At 17.8% G+C, this 18,925-nt stretch overlaps 5 protein-coding genes across 5 annotated transcripts; 3 read left to right on the top strand and 2 right to left on the bottom strand.

Moving 5' to 3' along the window:
* Positions 1 to 387: 387 nt before the first annotated feature.
* PRELSG_0113000 (conserved Plasmodium protein, unknown function) lies at positions 388 to 1,893 on the bottom strand (the record flags this gene model as incomplete). Its single annotated transcript, XM_028679311.1, has 1 exon — positions 388 to 1,893. The coding sequence occupies one exon, from the start codon at positions 1,891 to 1,893 to the stop codon at positions 388 to 390; it is 1,506 nt and encodes a 501-aa protein (XP_028531490.1).
* Positions 1,894 to 4,364: 2,471 nt separating this feature from the next.
* Positions 4,365 to 5,887, top strand: PRELSG_0113100 (alpha/beta hydrolase, putative; the record flags this gene model as incomplete). The annotated part of the gene is made up of 7 exons (XM_028679322.1): positions 4,365 to 4,492; positions 4,566 to 4,687; positions 4,837 to 4,903; positions 4,980 to 5,041; positions 5,174 to 5,313; positions 5,386 to 5,460; positions 5,744 to 5,887. The coding sequence occupies 7 exons, from the start codon at positions 4,365 to 4,367 to the stop codon at positions 5,885 to 5,887; spliced, it is 738 nt and encodes a 245-aa protein (XP_028531491.1).
* A 1,266-nt stretch (positions 5,888 to 7,153) lies between these two features.
* On the top strand, positions 7,154 to 8,416 carry PRELSG_0113200 (GTPase-activating protein, putative; the record flags this gene model as incomplete). Its single annotated transcript, XM_028679334.1, has 1 exon — positions 7,154 to 8,416. One exon carries the CDS (start codon positions 7,154 to 7,156, stop codon positions 8,414 to 8,416), a length of 1,263 nt encoding a protein of 420 aa, XP_028531492.1.
* A 749-nt stretch (positions 8,417 to 9,165) lies between these two features.
* CYP24 (peptidyl-prolyl cis-trans isomerase, putative) lies at positions 9,166 to 9,813 on the bottom strand (the record flags this gene model as incomplete). Its single annotated transcript, XM_028679345.1, has 1 exon — positions 9,166 to 9,813. The coding sequence occupies one exon, from the start codon at positions 9,811 to 9,813 to the stop codon at positions 9,166 to 9,168; it is 648 nt and encodes a 215-aa protein (XP_028531493.1).
* Positions 9,814 to 10,764: 951 nt separating this feature from the next.
* On the top strand, positions 10,765 to 17,988 carry PRELSG_0113400 (conserved Plasmodium protein, unknown function; the record flags this gene model as incomplete). Its single annotated transcript, XM_028679356.1, has 1 exon — positions 10,765 to 17,988. One exon carries the CDS (start codon positions 10,765 to 10,767, stop codon positions 17,986 to 17,988), a length of 7,224 nt encoding a protein of 2,407 aa, XP_028531494.1.
* Between the last annotated feature and the right edge of the window lie 937 nt (positions 17,989 to 18,925).

Raw genomic sequence — 18,925 nt, forward strand, 5'->3', positions numbered from 1 at the left:
ATATATATATATTTAAGAGAAAATTTCAAAATTGTGAAAAAAAAAATATTATTTTCAATTTTATTCATGTTGTATATGCTCATATATTTTTTAATTGTTATATAAAATTGTATTTTGATACATAAAAATTCATAATTAATTATACAGTTATAATTAAAGTTATTAAATGACAAATTATATATATATTTAACTGAATTATGCATAATGAATAAAAACTAAAAACAAATTATTCTGATAATCTAGAAATAGAAAAAAAAAATAAAAAAAATCCAAAAAAAAAAAAAAAAAAAATATAGACAAAATAAATACAAAATATAGATGAAACAAAAAAAGGAACATGAACAAATGTAAGTCAAAAGTTACATAATTATTATATTCTTAAAAAATCTAACAATTTTCCTTGTTCTTTATTTTTAATTCACTATTATTATCCTCTTGTTGAAGTTCATATAATTCATTTAATGAAACAAATTTTTCAACAGTTAATAGATTATCTTTAATATCTTTTCCATTAATTTTCTTAACTATAATTTTATCGTGAACCAAACTTAAAGCAACTTCCGTCTTTCCAAAGGTATAAACACCTCTTCTGTTCTTTTTCCATCCTATTTGACTATTATGTGTATTATGCCAATCTCTTAATTTTTTATCAATTGGATCAGAACTGTTAGTTATATAAAACTTTTTTGGTCTCCCTAAACGAATATTTATATATGTCTTTGGGTTTTTAAAACATATTGATGGCTCATGTTTTTTTGACATATAAATGGATTCCTTTTTTTTTGTTGATTCTGCTTTTTTTGATGGAGAAGCCTTTTTAATATCCTTTTCTGTTTCATTTAATTTATTTAAATTATTTATATTATCTTTTTGTAGATTTAATTTTTTATTTTCTTTTTCTAATTTTTCATTTGATCCTAAGCTAAATTCATTTTCATTGTTATAATTTGAATGGCTCATGAGTTCATTCATTTGGTTGTAACAGCTGTAATTATTCATATCGTAATCTTCATTAATTAATGAATCGTTGTAATTATTGTCTGTAATATTTTCATAGCTGTATTCATCTTGTGTATGTTCCAAATTTTCATGCTTTCCAAAGCTGAAGTCACTTTCTTTATCGTTATTATTTGATAAATTGGAAGAAATTATTTTTTGATAATCAGGTGTAGAATTAACAATACCTTGAGATGAATTGTCTAGTAATAATTTTAGATGTTTTGCTTCTTTCTCTAAAATATCTTTATCTTTGTTAGGAACAACTGTAACAGTTAAACTCTGAGGCTTATTTTCAGGAATTAAATAAGATGGTAAATCATAAATGTTTGTACTTTTATTTAAATTTAAAGGCAAAAATTGATTAGTCGGCTGAATTAGTTTCGTAGAAAAATTGGGTGGTTGAAAAAATGGAGATGACGGTGATGTTAAAGGAAAACCATTGTTTTCCAAATTATCATTTTTGATACCATTATTTTGATTTTTATTTAATGGTTGAATATATGTGCCTATAATTTGAGGTGATCCCAATTCATAAAAATGTTTTATATTTTTTTGTTGTTCTTCTATATTTTTTATACTTCTCAATGTACTATTATTTTTTAAAGTAGCACTAGTTTCTTTACACAAACTTTCTAAGTTTATAGATGGCTTAATTGGTTTTGGCAAAAGATTTTGAACATTTTTGTTTAAATCTAACATTTCCAAATGGGTAGCATCTAAATACTCATAATTATGATTTTTTATGCTTTTATTTGATTCTTCCATTTTCCTTTGGAAATTCTTACTCATTTTATATTCATTTTTTCCGTTATTTATTGAATTTATTCTAGCTACATTATTTTTTGGATACATAAAGCGGTCTCCAATATTATTCACTTGATGAATAGATTTCATGCTTACCACAAAATTTATTATATTTAATTTTTTTTTTTATATATTTAATTCTATTTATTTATTTCCCTGGTTTTCAAGTAGCATACACTTATAAATTTTTTAATAGTAATAATTTATAAATATTTTATTCTGTTGTATAACTATAATTTTTCATTTAAAAAATAATTATTGTTGCATTAAAATTTTTTATGTAACTATGATTTTTTCAAATGAAGTAAATAATTAAATGACATAGATTTACAAAATTAATTTTTATTTTATTTTTTTTTTTTTATTTCATTATGCCTCAAAGCACAATTAAAAGAGATAACAAATAAATTAATAAAAAAAAGAGTTAGGTAAGAAGTGAAAAAGAAAGAATTTTTTTTATGCACTAAAATAAGGAACAATCGAAGTAAATAGAATATAGTTGAATAATTATAAAAACAAAAAAAAAAAATAAGAGAATTATTTTTATATAGAACAAATGGTAATCTATTATTTTAAAAATGAGTTCTTGTAATATAATATATATAATTTAATACACAAAGAGTTATTTTATGTTTTTTTCATATATTTTTGATTCATTTTTTAAATATTTTAAGACATAATAAAATTTATATATATATATATATATATATATATATTTTTTTTTTTAATATATAGAAAAAAATTATATAGAAATATGTCTGCTTTAGTTAAGCGTACATAAAAGTAAGAAAAATAAGATGGGAAAAAAGGAGTTTAAATGAATGTTGTAGAAATATTTTACACTTTGAGACCTTGCACACATCATTTTAAGGAAAATATAAAAATGCAGTTAAAAAAAAAAAATTCATGCTTATAATGAAAAAAAAAACATGACATTCTTTTCTCTGGAATATTCTCATAATTTATTTATATTTTTATGTCTAAAAGTTAGGAAAAATTTTTCTTTTTACTCATTTGTAAAATATATACAATTTTTTTTTTTTTTTGGAAACTTATTAGAAACTTATTTTTACACACATATTTTCCTATACGAATAATTTGCACACAAAAATAATTATTTTAAAAGAAGTTAAACGAAAATACTAAAATTTATTTTGTTTTATGATTTAAAGGATAGAGTATGTTTGATAAATTCTCATATATAAGATGTTTCATTTAAAATATTTCTTTTTAACATTTGTTAATATTTAAAATTAATTATAATGTTGATGTAAAAATGTCATAAAATTGTTTTTTTCCTTTTATTAAAAATATGTACATTATTAAATAACTATACTTTTTTTTTTTTATATATTATCCTTAATAAATGATTTTTAAATTCTCATATTATATATATAGATTTTAGGATTTTTTTTTTAAATATTCTGAAAAAGAATCAATTACACTTTTTTTTTTCCTTTATTTTATGGTACGTTCCTTAAATTAAATAAAAGATAAAGAGTACAAAAAGGATAATGAATTATTTTATTTTTTTAAAATTAAAAATTTTTAATTATTTATACATTTGTAATAAAAAAAAAATATATGATGTATTGTATTTTTAACTAGCAAATGCTTTTAAGCATCAAATAATTTATAATAATTTTTAACTTTCATTAATTTCATACTTTAAATGATTAAACAGTTAAAGAAATATGTTTATAGAAAAAGAAAGTTTAGTCATATATTATATTATCATTTAAAGAAATACATGAAAATTTTCCATTTTTTATCAATTTTAGAAAAGGTTAAATAAAAATTAAATTCACAATTTATTTAGGACAATTAAATTGGAAAAATTTTGAAAAATTAAAATAATTTTTATTTTATTTTTTTCCAATATTTGTCAAGATATAAGGAAATTTTTAATTTTTTTATTTCTATATTTATTAATATTCGTAATATTTAAATTTTTCATAATTTATATAACTCTTAGGTCTGTAATAATTGTATATCTTCAATTTTTTCTTTATAATATTTTTATCTATTTTATTTAAAAAATTACTTAACCATTAATGTTATTATTATTCTCAGTTTTAATATCCCTTACATGATTATTTATTATTTTAACTTTTTTAGATATTAAAATTTTGAGTTATTTCTGTTATAATTTCCTACGAGAAATTTCTTTTCTTGGTTTTTTATCGTATTTTTATTTTTTGAAACATAGTATTTGATAAAATATTTTTTTTTTACACTTTTTTTTGGAAAATATTTTAAAAAGTACTAATTTTTTTTTTTTTTTTCAATTTTTTCTGTTTCTATGAAGTAAATTAAAAATTTCCCTACGTTTATACAATTAAAAAAGTAATACAATTAATCAATTGCTCTCTTAATATATATATATTATTTTTTATAACTTATTATTATGTATTAATTTTTATTAATTTTTGCGAAATAAAAGAAATAAAAAAATAACTATGGCTTAGAGAAAATAATAAATAGTAACATATTCTTATATGTTTATTGTTTTTATATTTATAAAGAAAAAAAAAAACGAAAAAATTACTTTTAATAAAAATATGGGAAATTTTCTAAATAAAATTATATTTAATGCTCCATCGGAAGGATCTTTCGAAAAATTTGATTTAGATTTAATTTATATTGAAACAGAAAATAATGAAAAGGTTGCGGCACATTTTATCAATAGGTATAATTAATTGCTCTTGATTTCCTATTTGTTATACATTTTTAATAAGTAATATTTTTATTTTTTATTCTAGAAATGCACCTTTAACAATTTTATTTTGCCACGGTAATGGTGAGAACATTTACATGTTATATGATTACTTTTATGAGACTTCCAAAATATGGGATGTTAACGTATTTTTATATGATTACCTAGGTAAAAAAATAGAAAAATAATAAACTAAAAAATTTACCTTAGTTTTTTATTACGTATTTTTATAACTAATTTCATATTATTTTCCCTTCATTTCTTATTCCTTTTTTTTTAATTTCCTTATTTTTTTTAAATATAAAACAAAAAAAAAGGATATGGAGAGAGTACAGGAATAGCATCAGAAAAAAATATGTACTTGAGTGGAAACGCAGTTTATGAGTGCAGATTTTTTTTATTAAAATATAATTTAAATTATTTTAAATATTATAATATTATTTTTGCTTTTTCTTTATAGTTACATGGTTAATAATTTAAATATAAAACCAAATAATATTGTTTTATATGGGAAATCTATAGGTTTAATATAAAATAAATAAATTATGATACGAAATAGAAAAAAATAATTTTTATTATATTTCAGTGAAATGCTAAAATAAAATGAATTAAAAGTATTGAAAAAATAAAAAATATTCATTTGACGTTTCGTAGGTTCATGTGCAGCTGTAGATCTAGCAACAACTAGAAAAGTTAAAGGAATTATTCTTCAAAGTGCTATATTGTCTTTGTTAAATATATGCTTTAAAACTAGGTTTATCTTCCCTTTTGATTCATTTTGCAACATTAATAAAGTGAGCTTTATTTATTACTAATAAAAATAAGACTAATACAAAAAATAATTAAAACTCTTTTAATTTAATCAGATTACAAATATTCCTTGCTTCGTATTTTTTATTCATGGCACTGAGGATAAAATAGTTCCCTTTTATCATGGAATAGTAAAAAAGAAAAATCTATATAAATTCTTAAATATTATGTTATTTTTTTATAAAATTAAAGCATTAATTTATTTGAATGAATTATTTTAAAAATATATTATAAGATTTATTTTTAAAATTTTCTTACAAATTCTAATTTCATTTTGCATTACACCGTATAATATTTCAAGATTGTATATATATATATTCATATTATATTTTAATATCCTCTTTTGAAAGTTTTTATTCGTAACTTTAATTTATTTATATATATAATCTTTTTTTTTTTTTAACATTTTCACAGAATCTATATGAAAAATGTACACTAAAGGTTCATCCTTATTGGGTTGTTGATGGAAAACATAATGACATTGAGATGATTGAGAACGAAAAATTCAACAAACACATTAAGTCTTTTTTGAATTTTTTAATTAATTTAGATAAATAAAGGGTTTTTAATTCTTTCGTTTATTTTTTAAAAAATAATTATAAAATTTCTAAACAATTTTATTAAAACTATATATTATGGCAAAATGTTTTATTTATTTTTCCTGAATTACATAAATTCATATGTACATAATTATTTATTAAATATATTATATTTTTTGCGTATCTCATTCTAGTTATGTGTTAATATAATTAAATATCATAAAAATCTTTTTATATTATAAATGAATTAAAAAAAAAATTGTATCCTAAAAAAATATGTAAAACAGAATAAAAATAATATATATTGAGAATAGATAAATAGCAAGAAAGAGTATTTAATAAAAAGATATGCCTAATGGAGATATGTAATAAAAAGAAATATATAAAAAAAATGATTAAAAAAAAAAATTCAAATATAAAATATATTTATTAAAAATATATTATTTTATGTGAATTTGCACGCATTTTGTATTTTTTAGTAATTGTTTTTTTTTTTTTTAGTTTTTATATATTAATTTATATAAATATGAAAATATTTTTAGATACATTTTCTTTTTAAATAACAAAGAAAAATTATATATGCTCAGATGTTTTTTTTTTTTTTTATAAAAATATTTTTATATGAATAGGATATAAGTAAATATCTATTTATTCTTGTAACTTTAAAAGTATATTACTTTTTTTTTTTCTTTCTATACAATAATATGAATTTTATTTATGTATATAGATATTAAATACTAATTTCTATCATAAAAAATTATTATGTAGGATTTATAAACTAATAATTTATATTAAATATTGCTGTGAAATAATAAAAAAAATTTAGTAAAAATATAAATTGTTACATTTCATATAAAGTTAAAATAAAATGAAACAATAAAAAAAAAAAAAAAAACTTCACAAAAAATAATAAAATTAAAAAGGATGCATAAAAATAAGTAAAAATAGTAAAAAAGAAAAAATATGTAATTTAAATAAGGCAATAAAAAAACACACACACGCAAAAAAAAAAAAAAAAAAAAAAATTGGATTTGAACATTGTATTTTTTTGAAGCAAAATTTCAAATATAGTTGCACATTAAATTTCGTAATTGAAATTATACATTAAATTTATTAAATAATTAAATATAGAATTATTTAAAACCCCGTTAATACATATTTTAATAAATAATACATTGTTTTATTATAGATTTTTTTTTTTTCATGAATTAAAGTTAGAAATTACTTCTTTATTTTATGAGTATATTTAACGCTTTATTGATGTATAATTTTTATATATATAAAAATGAAAAAAAATTTGATAATTGAAATATTAGAATATGAACAGGATGATAGGGGCTATGTGCTGGACTTTTTAAAAGATAAAATATTTAAAATTATTCTAAGCAAAAATGAAAATAAAAATTGTTTTGATTGCGGAAACAAAAATCCTAAATGGTTATCTTTAACTTATGCCATATTTATTTGTCTGAACTGTTCAGGCAAACATAGACAGTTAGGAACACATATATCATTTGTGCGTTCAACAGGAATGGATAAATTTACGGCAAAACAACTAATTAGAATATGTTTAGGAGGCAATTTAAAGGCAAGTGAATTTTTAAAAAAAAATAAAGATAGCATTTTAGATTATTCATCAAACAGTTCACTAAAATATAAGATGTATTTAGACAATTTATTAGAAGAAACTTTAATAAAATATAGCAATGAAAATACTAAAAATATTGAGTCTGATAATAATACTAATAATATAATTAATGTAAGTAGCAATCAACCAATTGATTTAATTAATGATGATGGGAAAAATAAGGAAACTATAAATGCGAAAATAGAAGAAAATACAAAAGAATTTAGCAACTCTTTTTTTAGTTTTAATAATGTTAAAAAAGGAGATATGAATAATTTTGTACCAACTCATTTTATTGAAGAAAAAATGGTATTTAATAATTGTAATAAAAACTTTAAAGCTAAAAAAATTGATATTAATTTTGATGATACTATTTTTGAAGATAAAGGAATTAATAATAATATATCCGGAAAAAATGTATTAGAAAGTAAAAACAATAATAACTCGGATAATTCATTTAAAATATATGATAATAATGTAGAAAAAAAATGTGATGTAAGAGAAAGTGATAGTATATATAATTATTGCGATGAAAACTTTAAAAATAGTTATATTGCAGAAAATAAAAAAAGTTTGAATATGAATAATAAGAGTAATAACAATAATAATATTAATTTAAATATAACTAGTGATATAAAATTAAATAAATTTAAAGATTCTAAGAGTATACGCTCTGATCAATATTTTTATGATGAAAATCAACAAAATGAAGAAGTTATATCAAATGTTCCGATAACAAATAGCATATCTTCTGATCAATATTTTAATAAAAATGTAAATAAAAAAGGAGTATGGAATTTAGATGAACAAACCATTCAAAATTTGCAAGGTTTAAAAATAACAGCAAGAGAGGGGTTATCAAATATTGTTGCAGCTGGTAATGAAGTTTTTTTAAAAGCTAAGGAATGGTTTAATAATTAACTTTTTTTATAATTTAGTTTTTTTTTTTAAATTTAATTTTTAAAGCATATTATATATATTAAGAGATATTTATTTATTAATTTTTTTTTTTTTTTTTTTTTTTTTTGTATCTTTTATTAGTATATTTATGTAGCATGTATATTTTTGGATTTGTTTTATATATGCATATATATATATATTTTTTTTTAACATTATTTTTGCATTGTAATTTTTTTTTTCATGTTTAGTACAAAATTCTGGGAAATTGAATTTTTTGAAGCATTTGTGCAAAAATTTTCTGAAAAAATTTTATATAACTTAATTTGAATCATTAAAATGAAAAAAATAAAAAATATAAAGGTAAATATAATGGAATATAATAAAAGTGATGATTTTTTATAAATTATTATTATTTTATTTTACCTTTTTTTACTAATTTAAAAATTTTTATTCTAAATTTTTGGTTATCCATAATTTATTATTTTTCATCTGATTGTCTTATCACGTAATTAACAACAAAATTATTATCATTTTTATAAAATTTTTTATTCATTGATTTTTCCTTTTTTTATATTTATTTCTTCTATTGCAATTATTTTTTTTTGCATTTGCTCTTTTTTTATTTTATATATTTATTTTATTTTATTTATTTATTTTTTTTTTTTTTGTGTGTACTTTTTTCCACTGTTTTTCTTCTTTTTATGCCTTCAAAAAAATCTTAATTTTTTTAATTCTTTTTTGTATAGTATTACATTTTTTGTGTTTTTTTTTTATAACTCTCCGCATTCTATGATAGTAATAGGAATTTTAGGTTTATAAATATATGGAGTGACTGATACATTTTCTATTTTTTTTAATAAAATTAAAGAATCATTATCTATAATTCTACCAAAAACAACATTTTTTCCATCTAGCCATTCGCATTTTTTTGTAATGATAAAAAATTGACATCCGTTCGTATTAGGACCACTATTAGCCATACTTAATAATCCTTCCTTATCATGCTTTATATCAAAATTTTCATCTTCGAAATTTTCTCCGTAAATACTTAAACTCCCACTCCCGTTGTAATTTACAAAATCTCCTCCTTGAATCATAAATTCTTTTATTACTCTATGAAATGTAGTATTTTTGTAACCAACAGGTAAATTATTTATTTTATATTCACCAGTGCAAAATTGCCTAAAATTTTCGCTTGTTTTAGGAACAATATTTTGAAATAATTCAAACTTAAACCTTCCTAAAAGGTGGTTACCTAAGTTTACATCCATGAATACAACTGGATTTGATACATTTGTTAATAAATTTGATAAATAATATGGAACAATACTATTTTCTTCATTTCCTTCTAAATTCAGTTGATCATTTTTTTTATTTGAGTTATTTTCATTATCTTTATTATTTTTATTACCTTTCATTTTTAATTATTTAAAGTATATAACATATATAAGTATATATTTTTACATTTTTCGGTTTTTATTATGATGCAAGAAATATTTTTTCTAAAATGAAAACTTTTTCAAAGAAAACATTTTTTTTTTCAAAAATAATATAATTAAAATTATTTTTTTTTGAAATAAAATAATTCGTATATTAATTTTTTATTTAATAATTTTCTTAATTTGTTTATATATTTTATTTATTTATTTTTTTTTTATCGTTTCTGGTCGTTTTTGAATCGCTCATATTAATTTAAAAAAAAAAAAATATTATGGAAATGAATTTTTTTTTATACAATATAAAAATATGAAGTCATATTTCTTTTTCCATATAATTGATTAAAATCTTAAATTTTTAATAAATATTTTTATTTATTTATTTAAATTTATTTTAACTTAGAAGATTTCTTTAAAATGTGTTCAATAAACACACTTCTATTGTAATTTTTATACCGTTATTCTTTTTTGTATTTCATTCGTTTTTTTTTTTTTTTGTAATAAGATTTTAGTTTTTAATTTAAAATAAAAATTTTAAAATAATTTTTTAATATTAAACACATATAAACAAGGGAATATAAAATAACATTTCTATTATTGGTTAAAGAAAAAATTATATAATAATTATTTTTGAATTAAATTTAAATGCAAATTATTAAGAATTAACATTTCTTTTAGTTAAAGATTAAAAGTTATAATTTTTTTATCAAATATATTTTCATTTTCATTTTCATTTTTTTTTTTTTTGTTTTTTTTTTTATTTTTATTATTTTATTTTTGTTTTTGTTTTTGTTATTGTTTTTGTTATTGTTATTGTTTTTGTTTTTGTTTTTGTACTTATTTTTTTATTTTGGTTTTTGTCTTGTCTTGTTTTGCTTTTGTTTTTCATTTTTTTATTTGTTTTTTTTTTATAAATGATAAAGAAAAAAAGAGATGATTCGATATAACATAAATAATAATGAAATGCCAAAAGAGGTATTTAATAAAAATACTAATAAAAACCAATCACAATTATATACTGTATCTAAGCTTACTTTTAATAATTTAGAAAAAAAAAAAAACAAAATTTATGAAAAAGATAACAAAAATGCAATTCTTGTTAGTAAAATTAAATTTAATAAAAGAGAATCAGTATCAGGAGAAGAAAAAAATGTAAAATATATTAAAAAAAATAAGGAAGTTACAACATCAAATCAAATAAATAGAACTGATAATTTTATTAATACTCCAGAAAATGTGAAAACAAAAAATGTTAGTAGAGATAAATCGTATAATATAGAAAAAAAAGTAAATGAGCATACTCAATTATGTAGTGAAAATGATAATAATAATAATAATAATAACATAATACCTACTTCAAATATGAATAATTTATTAAATTTTATTGATTTAAAAAACAGTTCGTATCTAATTAAAAATAATATTTTTGATTTAAAAGAAGGTAAAATTCCAATTTGTGAATTAGGCAAAAAAATTTATAAAAAAAGTGAACTTTTGTCTAATTTAAAAAAAATTGATAATTCATCAAAAATAAGTGGAAAACAAAATAAAAAAATAGTATGTGAGTTAAAAATGAAAACTAATGAAGATAATTACATGAAAGAAGAAAACAAATATATAAGAAATGAGAGTAGTTTTGATAGTTGTAACAATTATATAACATATCAAGGAAATAATAATAATAATAATATAGATACCAATAATATTTGTATAAGACAAGGTAAGTTTACAAATAATATAAATTATGATGAAAAAAAAAAGAAAAATGATGAATATTATTTTATTAAAAAAAGTGATATATCATCTAATATATTAAATGAAAAAAATATTAGAGTTAAATTAAAAGATAAAGTAACTACAAAAAATAATTCAAATTACTTATATATGAACGACAATAATAACAAGAATTATTCTTATAAGAATATGAGCAATAGGAAAAACTGCAATAACAAAATAAATACAAGTTCTTTTGAGCATAAAAAATTAAATGAAACTAAGGTATTTTTTCCAGATAAAAATAATCTAGAAAAAAAAAAAAAAAAAAAATTAGAATTGAATAAAAATGTTAATATAAAAAGTAAGTATATGACAAAGGTACCAAAGCAGATAAATTATGAAGTAAATAAAATGGGTAAGAAAAATTTGATTAGAAATTATTCAAAAAAAAAAAGTGCAGTTAATAAAAAATTACATGTAAAAAACAGTGAGAATATTAACAAAAAAAAGGGTAATATACAAATTAATTTGACTAATATCTTACAAACATATAAGAACAGTTTAGAAAGAAGAGAAAAAGGAAAAGATATAAAAGTTAATAATATTGTAAAAGATTGCATTTATAAAAAAAAAGATATTTTTAATAATTTTATTAATAAAAAAATAAAAGATAATAATGTTGAGGATTATACATATGTAAAATATAATTTTAATAATGATGAACTAAGTAAAAAAGATAAAATAAAATGTAAAGATACGCATATTTATGCATATAGTGTAAAACAGAACGATGATGAAAATAACTCATTTCTGAATTTTGATAAAAATGAAAAAAAAAGTTTTGTTGATAATGAATGTGGAATGAATTTATCTAAAATTTGTTTTAATTTTAAAGATAAAATAATGAATGAAAAAAGTTATACCCCAAATATAGTTGAACAGAAAGAAAAAATTGAAAATAATAATATTTTTCATTATAATAACAGTATTGAAAATGTAAATAAAATTGATAAAAACATTAATAATATTAGTTACAGTAATAATAATTATATTAAGCAAGGCCATGATATTAATTTCGTTAACTATGATAATAACACTGAATTTATAAATGAAAATGTTAATAGCAGTAATATTTTAAGAAAAAAAAGATCTAAAAGTGTAAATTATGTAAAAGAAAATAAAATTTTTAATTCATTAATAGTTACTAATGAGTTTCGAATAAAATTATGTTATAGTAATAATTATGTAGATTTCAAAAAATTAAATTATAACAACATTTATGAAGAAAATAAAGATGCAAATGCTTTTTTCCCAATTAAACATGATAGTTTTTTAAGTTCTAGTGATTTGTTTTTAATATCAATTGATTCAGATAAAACAAAATCAAATAATGTTCAACAAAAAAAAAATTCACATATAAATTTAAACGATTTTAATAATATAACTGATAATTTTAAGCAGGAAATTTTTCATAATTCTTATTTTGCAGATATTAATACGAGTTATTCAAATTCTTTGAATATAAATGAGAACAAGGAAAAATTTAATTTGTTACATGGAAGTATTATCAATGAATGTAACTTTAATGAAAATACTGAAAAAGAAAGTTCAATTTATAAAGATGGTACAGTTGTTGATAAAAAAAATAATGAAGAAAATACTATAATTTTATCTATAGCAAATAAAACTAAAGCTGAAGAAAATTATGATAATGAAAAATTACATATTGGAAATTGTTTTGATCTAGTGGAAAATAATTTTAAAAATAAAAAAGAAAAAAAAAAGTATTATGAAGGAAAAGAATTATGTGTATCTGATAGAGTGTTAAACAATTCAAGAATAATTAATCTGAATATTTTTAGAGAAATTATAGATGAAAGATATTTAGGAGATACAACTCCAGAAAAAACAAAATTCAATGATAAATCCTTATTATTAAAAAAAAAAGAATGTAAAAATAATTGTACCGATATCATAGAAAATGATAATTTGAGTGTCAATTACATTTTACATGCTAATGAATGCTCAACATCAGAAATATTAGAATATAACAAAAAATCTTTAGAAAATACTAAGCGAAATATCTTAAGTAACAATAAAAAGAAAAAGAAAAAAAAAAAATTGAAGTGTAAAGATGGTAAAAAAAAAGAAAAAAGAATATCAAATAAAATGAAGGAAAAAACTAAATGTGATAAAAAAGAATTTGTTAAAAACACTAATAATGATAGTATATTAGAAAAAAAAAACGATTTTTTATTATTAAATACTGAAAAAATAAAAAATATGTCTACATTTAATTTAAAAAAAGAAATGAACAGTACTCTAAAAGCAAAGGGTTCCGATAATGTAGTAAGTAAATCATTTAACCTATCAAAAAAAGATAATAACAAAAAAAAAAAAAAAATAAATACTGATAAATCGAAAAGTTGTAAGGTTAAAGGAAGAAATAATTTAACTAATGATTATAAAAAAAATAATAATGTATTATCTTTGAACTTAACTAATTTGACTAATAGAAAGAAAGAAAAAAGGAAATTGGTAAAAAAGATTAAAATAAATAAGGATAATAATTATATAAATAATGAAAAAGTGAAGGATGATATTATCATTAAATTAACTGATAAATCTTCTGATATAATTGATATAAATTTAAAAGGGAAGAAAAAAAAAAAAAAAAAAAACTTAATTACAGAAAAAATGGAAATAAAAGAATTACACAATTACTTAAATTTAACAAAAAATCGTGAAAGTAATAAAAAAATTAATTTTATTGTAAACAAAAATAATAAAGAAATGATCTTAAATGATTATCTTAAAGAGGTAAATGGAAAAAACAAAAACATGATTTTAAGTTCTATGGGAAATTATAAGAATATAAAAAAAAATAAAACTCAAAAAATAAATAAGAACAAATTAAAAGAAAATTATTTGACATTAAAAGATAAAGGTTTATTAATGAAATATCAAAACAGTTCTCTTATAGAAAAAGAAAATAAAATAACTAAAAATATGGCTAAAAAAAATATTTATGAAGTTCATAATAATATAAAATTTAAGGGTAAGAACCAAATACATCAATTTTCTATATTAAAACTTTTAATAAGTAAGAAAAATAAAAAGGATATTATAAAAATAGAAAAAAAAAAAAAAATTATAAGTAGTTTTAAAACAGGCTTATGCAATACAAAGAAATGGAGTAAACATAAAGGAAAGAATAGTATTTTCTATAAAAGAAAGTTAGAAAAGAAAAGTTTTGGTGATCATTTTAATCATAAAAACAATTTAAAAAAATATAATTCTAAGTTTACTTTTAATAATAATATAATAAAATTAAGTAAATTTAATTTAAAAGATAATTGTGAAATTGTTTCAGTAAAATCAGAAATTTCCAACAGTAAAGAAAAAAAATATTCTCAAAATAATTTTAAAAATAATGAAAAAGCTACAAACGAAAAAATTTTTTTTGATATGAATTGTCTACAAAATATAATGGATAGAATTAATTTTAAAGATAATTCTGATGATTCTTGCTTTTGTAAAAATTTAAAATCAAAAGAAGAAAAACAAATAAATATTTTAAATATTTGTTATAATAATAATTTATCAATAAACTATATAGAAAGGAATAAAGAAAAAATTAATTATAAGAAGTCTTTAGAAAATATAAATGAAAACTCAAATATAAATTATAAAAAAAAGAAATTGAAGAATAAAATAAATATTAATAAAGTTATTAAAAAAGTAAATAGAAAAAAAAAAAAAAAATCCCCCCAAAAAAAACCAATTAGTGTGTATGTGTATAATGAAAAAAAAAAGCAACTTCTTTTTAATTCACCTAAAATATTTAACTCTTCATTAATAGAAAATACCTTCAGTAATAATTCATTAAAAAAAAAGTATCAATATTTATCCCTTGGAAATAAAAGAAGTGAATTTAGTTATTATTTAGACGAAAATTTAAGAAAAAAAAAAAACGTTGTAGAAAAAGAACAAGGCCATAAGAAAAAAATAGAAGTAAAAAACGTTGAATATGAGAAAAAATTAAATAAAGAAAAAGACTTGGAGAACATTTTAAATAAAAACAATTCTGAGGAAATAGATAAAAAAAGTAATAGTTTTTCAAAAAAGAATATTTTATATAATGAAAACATAGAAAATAATTTTACCTTGGAGAATAATACTTTTTTAAATTTTCAAATGAAAGATAATTTGAGCACAAAAATACATAGTAATAAAATTAGTTTAAAACATATAGAGCAAACATATGGCAATTCATTACATAAAAACACTGTATATGAAAAATCCCCCCCAAAAAAATTACATAGTTACATAAATGAGAATAAAGAAAATGCTCTTAAAAAAAAGGATTCAAAAGAAAATAATATAGAAGAAACGAAAAATAAAAATAGGGGAATGATAACATATTTAATGAAATCAAATAATAAATTTTTTGAAAATACTGTAAAATCAAATTTATGTATAGGTGAATACAACGAAGATTTAGAAAAACTGTTTTTTTCTAATTATGAAGATAATTTTAGATATAAATCAGAAAATTTAAACAGTGTTATAAAGCAGAATAACTTAAATAAAATCAAAATATGTAAAAATAATTGCACACATAAAAAAGAAAAGTGTCATAATTTAATTAGTTCTAATAATGTTAATAATAATATTAATGAAAAATATGATATATATAATAACAGCGATGCTAATAATAATTATAGTAATAAAAAGAATAACAGTAATAAAATTAATAGTAATTATAATAATACAAATAGTACTACTATTGCTAATAATAGTAGTAATATATTTATAAACAATGAACATATTGATAAAGATATAAAAGAGAACAAGTTAAAAATATATTCTAAAGATTTAAAATATGATTTAAAGAATGAAACTAATAAAAGTCTAAAAAAATCTCCAAGTATTGCATTGAATTTTGAAAGATTTGTTATTAATCATCGTATAAATGAAATAAGTTTTAAAAAAAACATAAATAACGATTTAACTGAGAAAAAAGAGAAAAATATTTATAAAAATGAGATAAAAAGTTTTCCATATGACAAGAAAGAAAAAACACAAGAAGAAAGAATAAGAAAAGGAGTAAAAACTAACCTAAAAAACATGTTTCCTGTTGAAAAAGAGAAATATTTATGTTATAGCAATAATGTGAATATAAGAAAAATTAATCGTGATTATATAAACTTTAAGAAAAGTAATTTAACTAATAACAAAAATTTCGAAATAAAAAAGTATTCATTTGGAGTTAAAAAAGTGAAAGATATATATAATGATAAAATATTTTGTTCTAATTTCTTTTTTAGTAATACACCAAAACATAATACATTAAATATAAATGAAACAAGTATGATAAAAACATTGACAATAAAGGACTTTTTATCAAATACAATTAAAGAAATAAAAAAAAAAAAAAGCATTTTTAGAACAGTATCTATGAATAATATTTATAGAAATATTTTTCCTAAAAATAACTTTTTTAATCTAAATAAAAAAGATAATAATTTAAATAAAATAGAAAATAAAAAAAATAGTAAAAGATCAACTAGTACTTTAATAATTAATAATTATAAATCTATTCCATATAAATTAAATAAAGCAAAAAGTTTAATTTACATGCAAAGTAACATTAAAAACATAAATGAAAATGGAGATAATAAAAATATAAATGATAAATTTACAAAAAAGAGAAATTATATTAATACTAATATTCTTAAGTTTCCTGATGATAAAAATTTCATGTATTCATTTAATTTAAATAACAAAAACATTTATAAAAAACAATTAAAGGAAAAAATTACTTTTAAAAAAAATGAATTCTGTACAAATGAAAAAATACAAAGAAATAAATCAGTGAATGTAGGAAGTAATTTTAATATTTTAAAAAAAAATGTAGAAAATAATTATAATAAAACAGATAATTTATATAATCATCATAAGACTCATCTTTTTAAAAAGATAAAAAGTTTAACATTCTTTAAAACAAATGAAAAAATTCATAGTAATCTAAACAAAAATATAAATGAAATTATTTTACAAAAAAGTTGCTTAATTAAAAATAAAAATAGAAATGAACACAAAAAAATTAAAAAATGTTTTTCATTATTAAATGAAAATTTAAATAGGAAATGTTCTATAACAAGTATCAATTTAATAAAAAGTGAAAAAGTAAATAAAAAAAATTTTTTATCAAGTTCATGTTTTCTTTTTGAAAGTACATTAAAGAATAATAAGAATAATTCTGAATACAAAAATAAAAGCAATGAATCAAAAAATATTAATAGATATAGATCATATACAAATAATGTATGCAGTTCAAAAAGCATAAACAATAAGAAATATATAAATATTGATTATATATTTAAGAAAAATAGGAGTTATTTCTCAAAGGGTCAAACACCTTTATCACATTTATAATATTCTAAATATATAATTTAGTAGTTCAATAAGCAATATTTTAAAAAGTAAAAATATTACTTTATCAGTAAATTAAAGTATAATAACATAAAAGAGAATTATTAAAAAGTATTTTTTCATTATGAAAAGAAGAAAGGGTTATAAATCACAAATTTACAACAATTATAAAAAAAAATACAGTAAGTACATATTTAGTATTCTACTTCATTAATTAATTTGCTGCAATGAAAAAAATTAAAAATAAAAGAAATAAAAAAAAAAAAAAAAAGAATTTTAAAGTATTTTAAGATAGTTAAAACTTCTTTTAATATTTGGGTTCATGCTAATTACACGTTTGTGAAATTACTTATTTTATTCTTATATCATTTTATTTTTTTTTTATAAAAATAAAATAGTTCTATACTTTTATTATAAAAAAAAAAAAAGAAAAAAAAAAAATATGGAATTTTTTTATTATTATATTAAACAAATCAAAATAACAATTCAAAAACTTTTAATTATATATATATGGGTAAAATTATCCATTCTCATTTTTTATTCATATGTTTTTTTTTTAAATAATACTTCATTTTTTATAGTATTATTATATATTTATTTATTATTTTTTTTTTTTTATTTTATATTAAAAATAAATAAATTAAAGCTATTGCTGAAACCTGTAAAAAAAAAAATACTTAACTACAATTTGAAAATAAAAATATAGATATTAAAAAAAAAAGAAAGAAGTGTAATTTTAATTTAATTAAAATATAAAATAATATTACGTACGCAAATGTATTTTAAGACTGTTGTTTCTAATAATATTTTTAACTGAAGAATATTTTGAAATGCTATGGAAATAAAAATAAATTTATATAATTCCTAAAATAAATTATATTTAGGATGAAAAAAAATATATATATCACTAAAAGGTAATACATATAAAGTTTTATCTATA

Source organism: Plasmodium relictum, assembly GCF_900005765.1.
Source record: "Plasmodium relictum strain SGS1 genome assembly, chromosome: 1".
Lineage (NCBI taxonomy): Eukaryota > Apicomplexa > Aconoidasida > Haemosporida > Plasmodiidae > Plasmodium > Plasmodium relictum.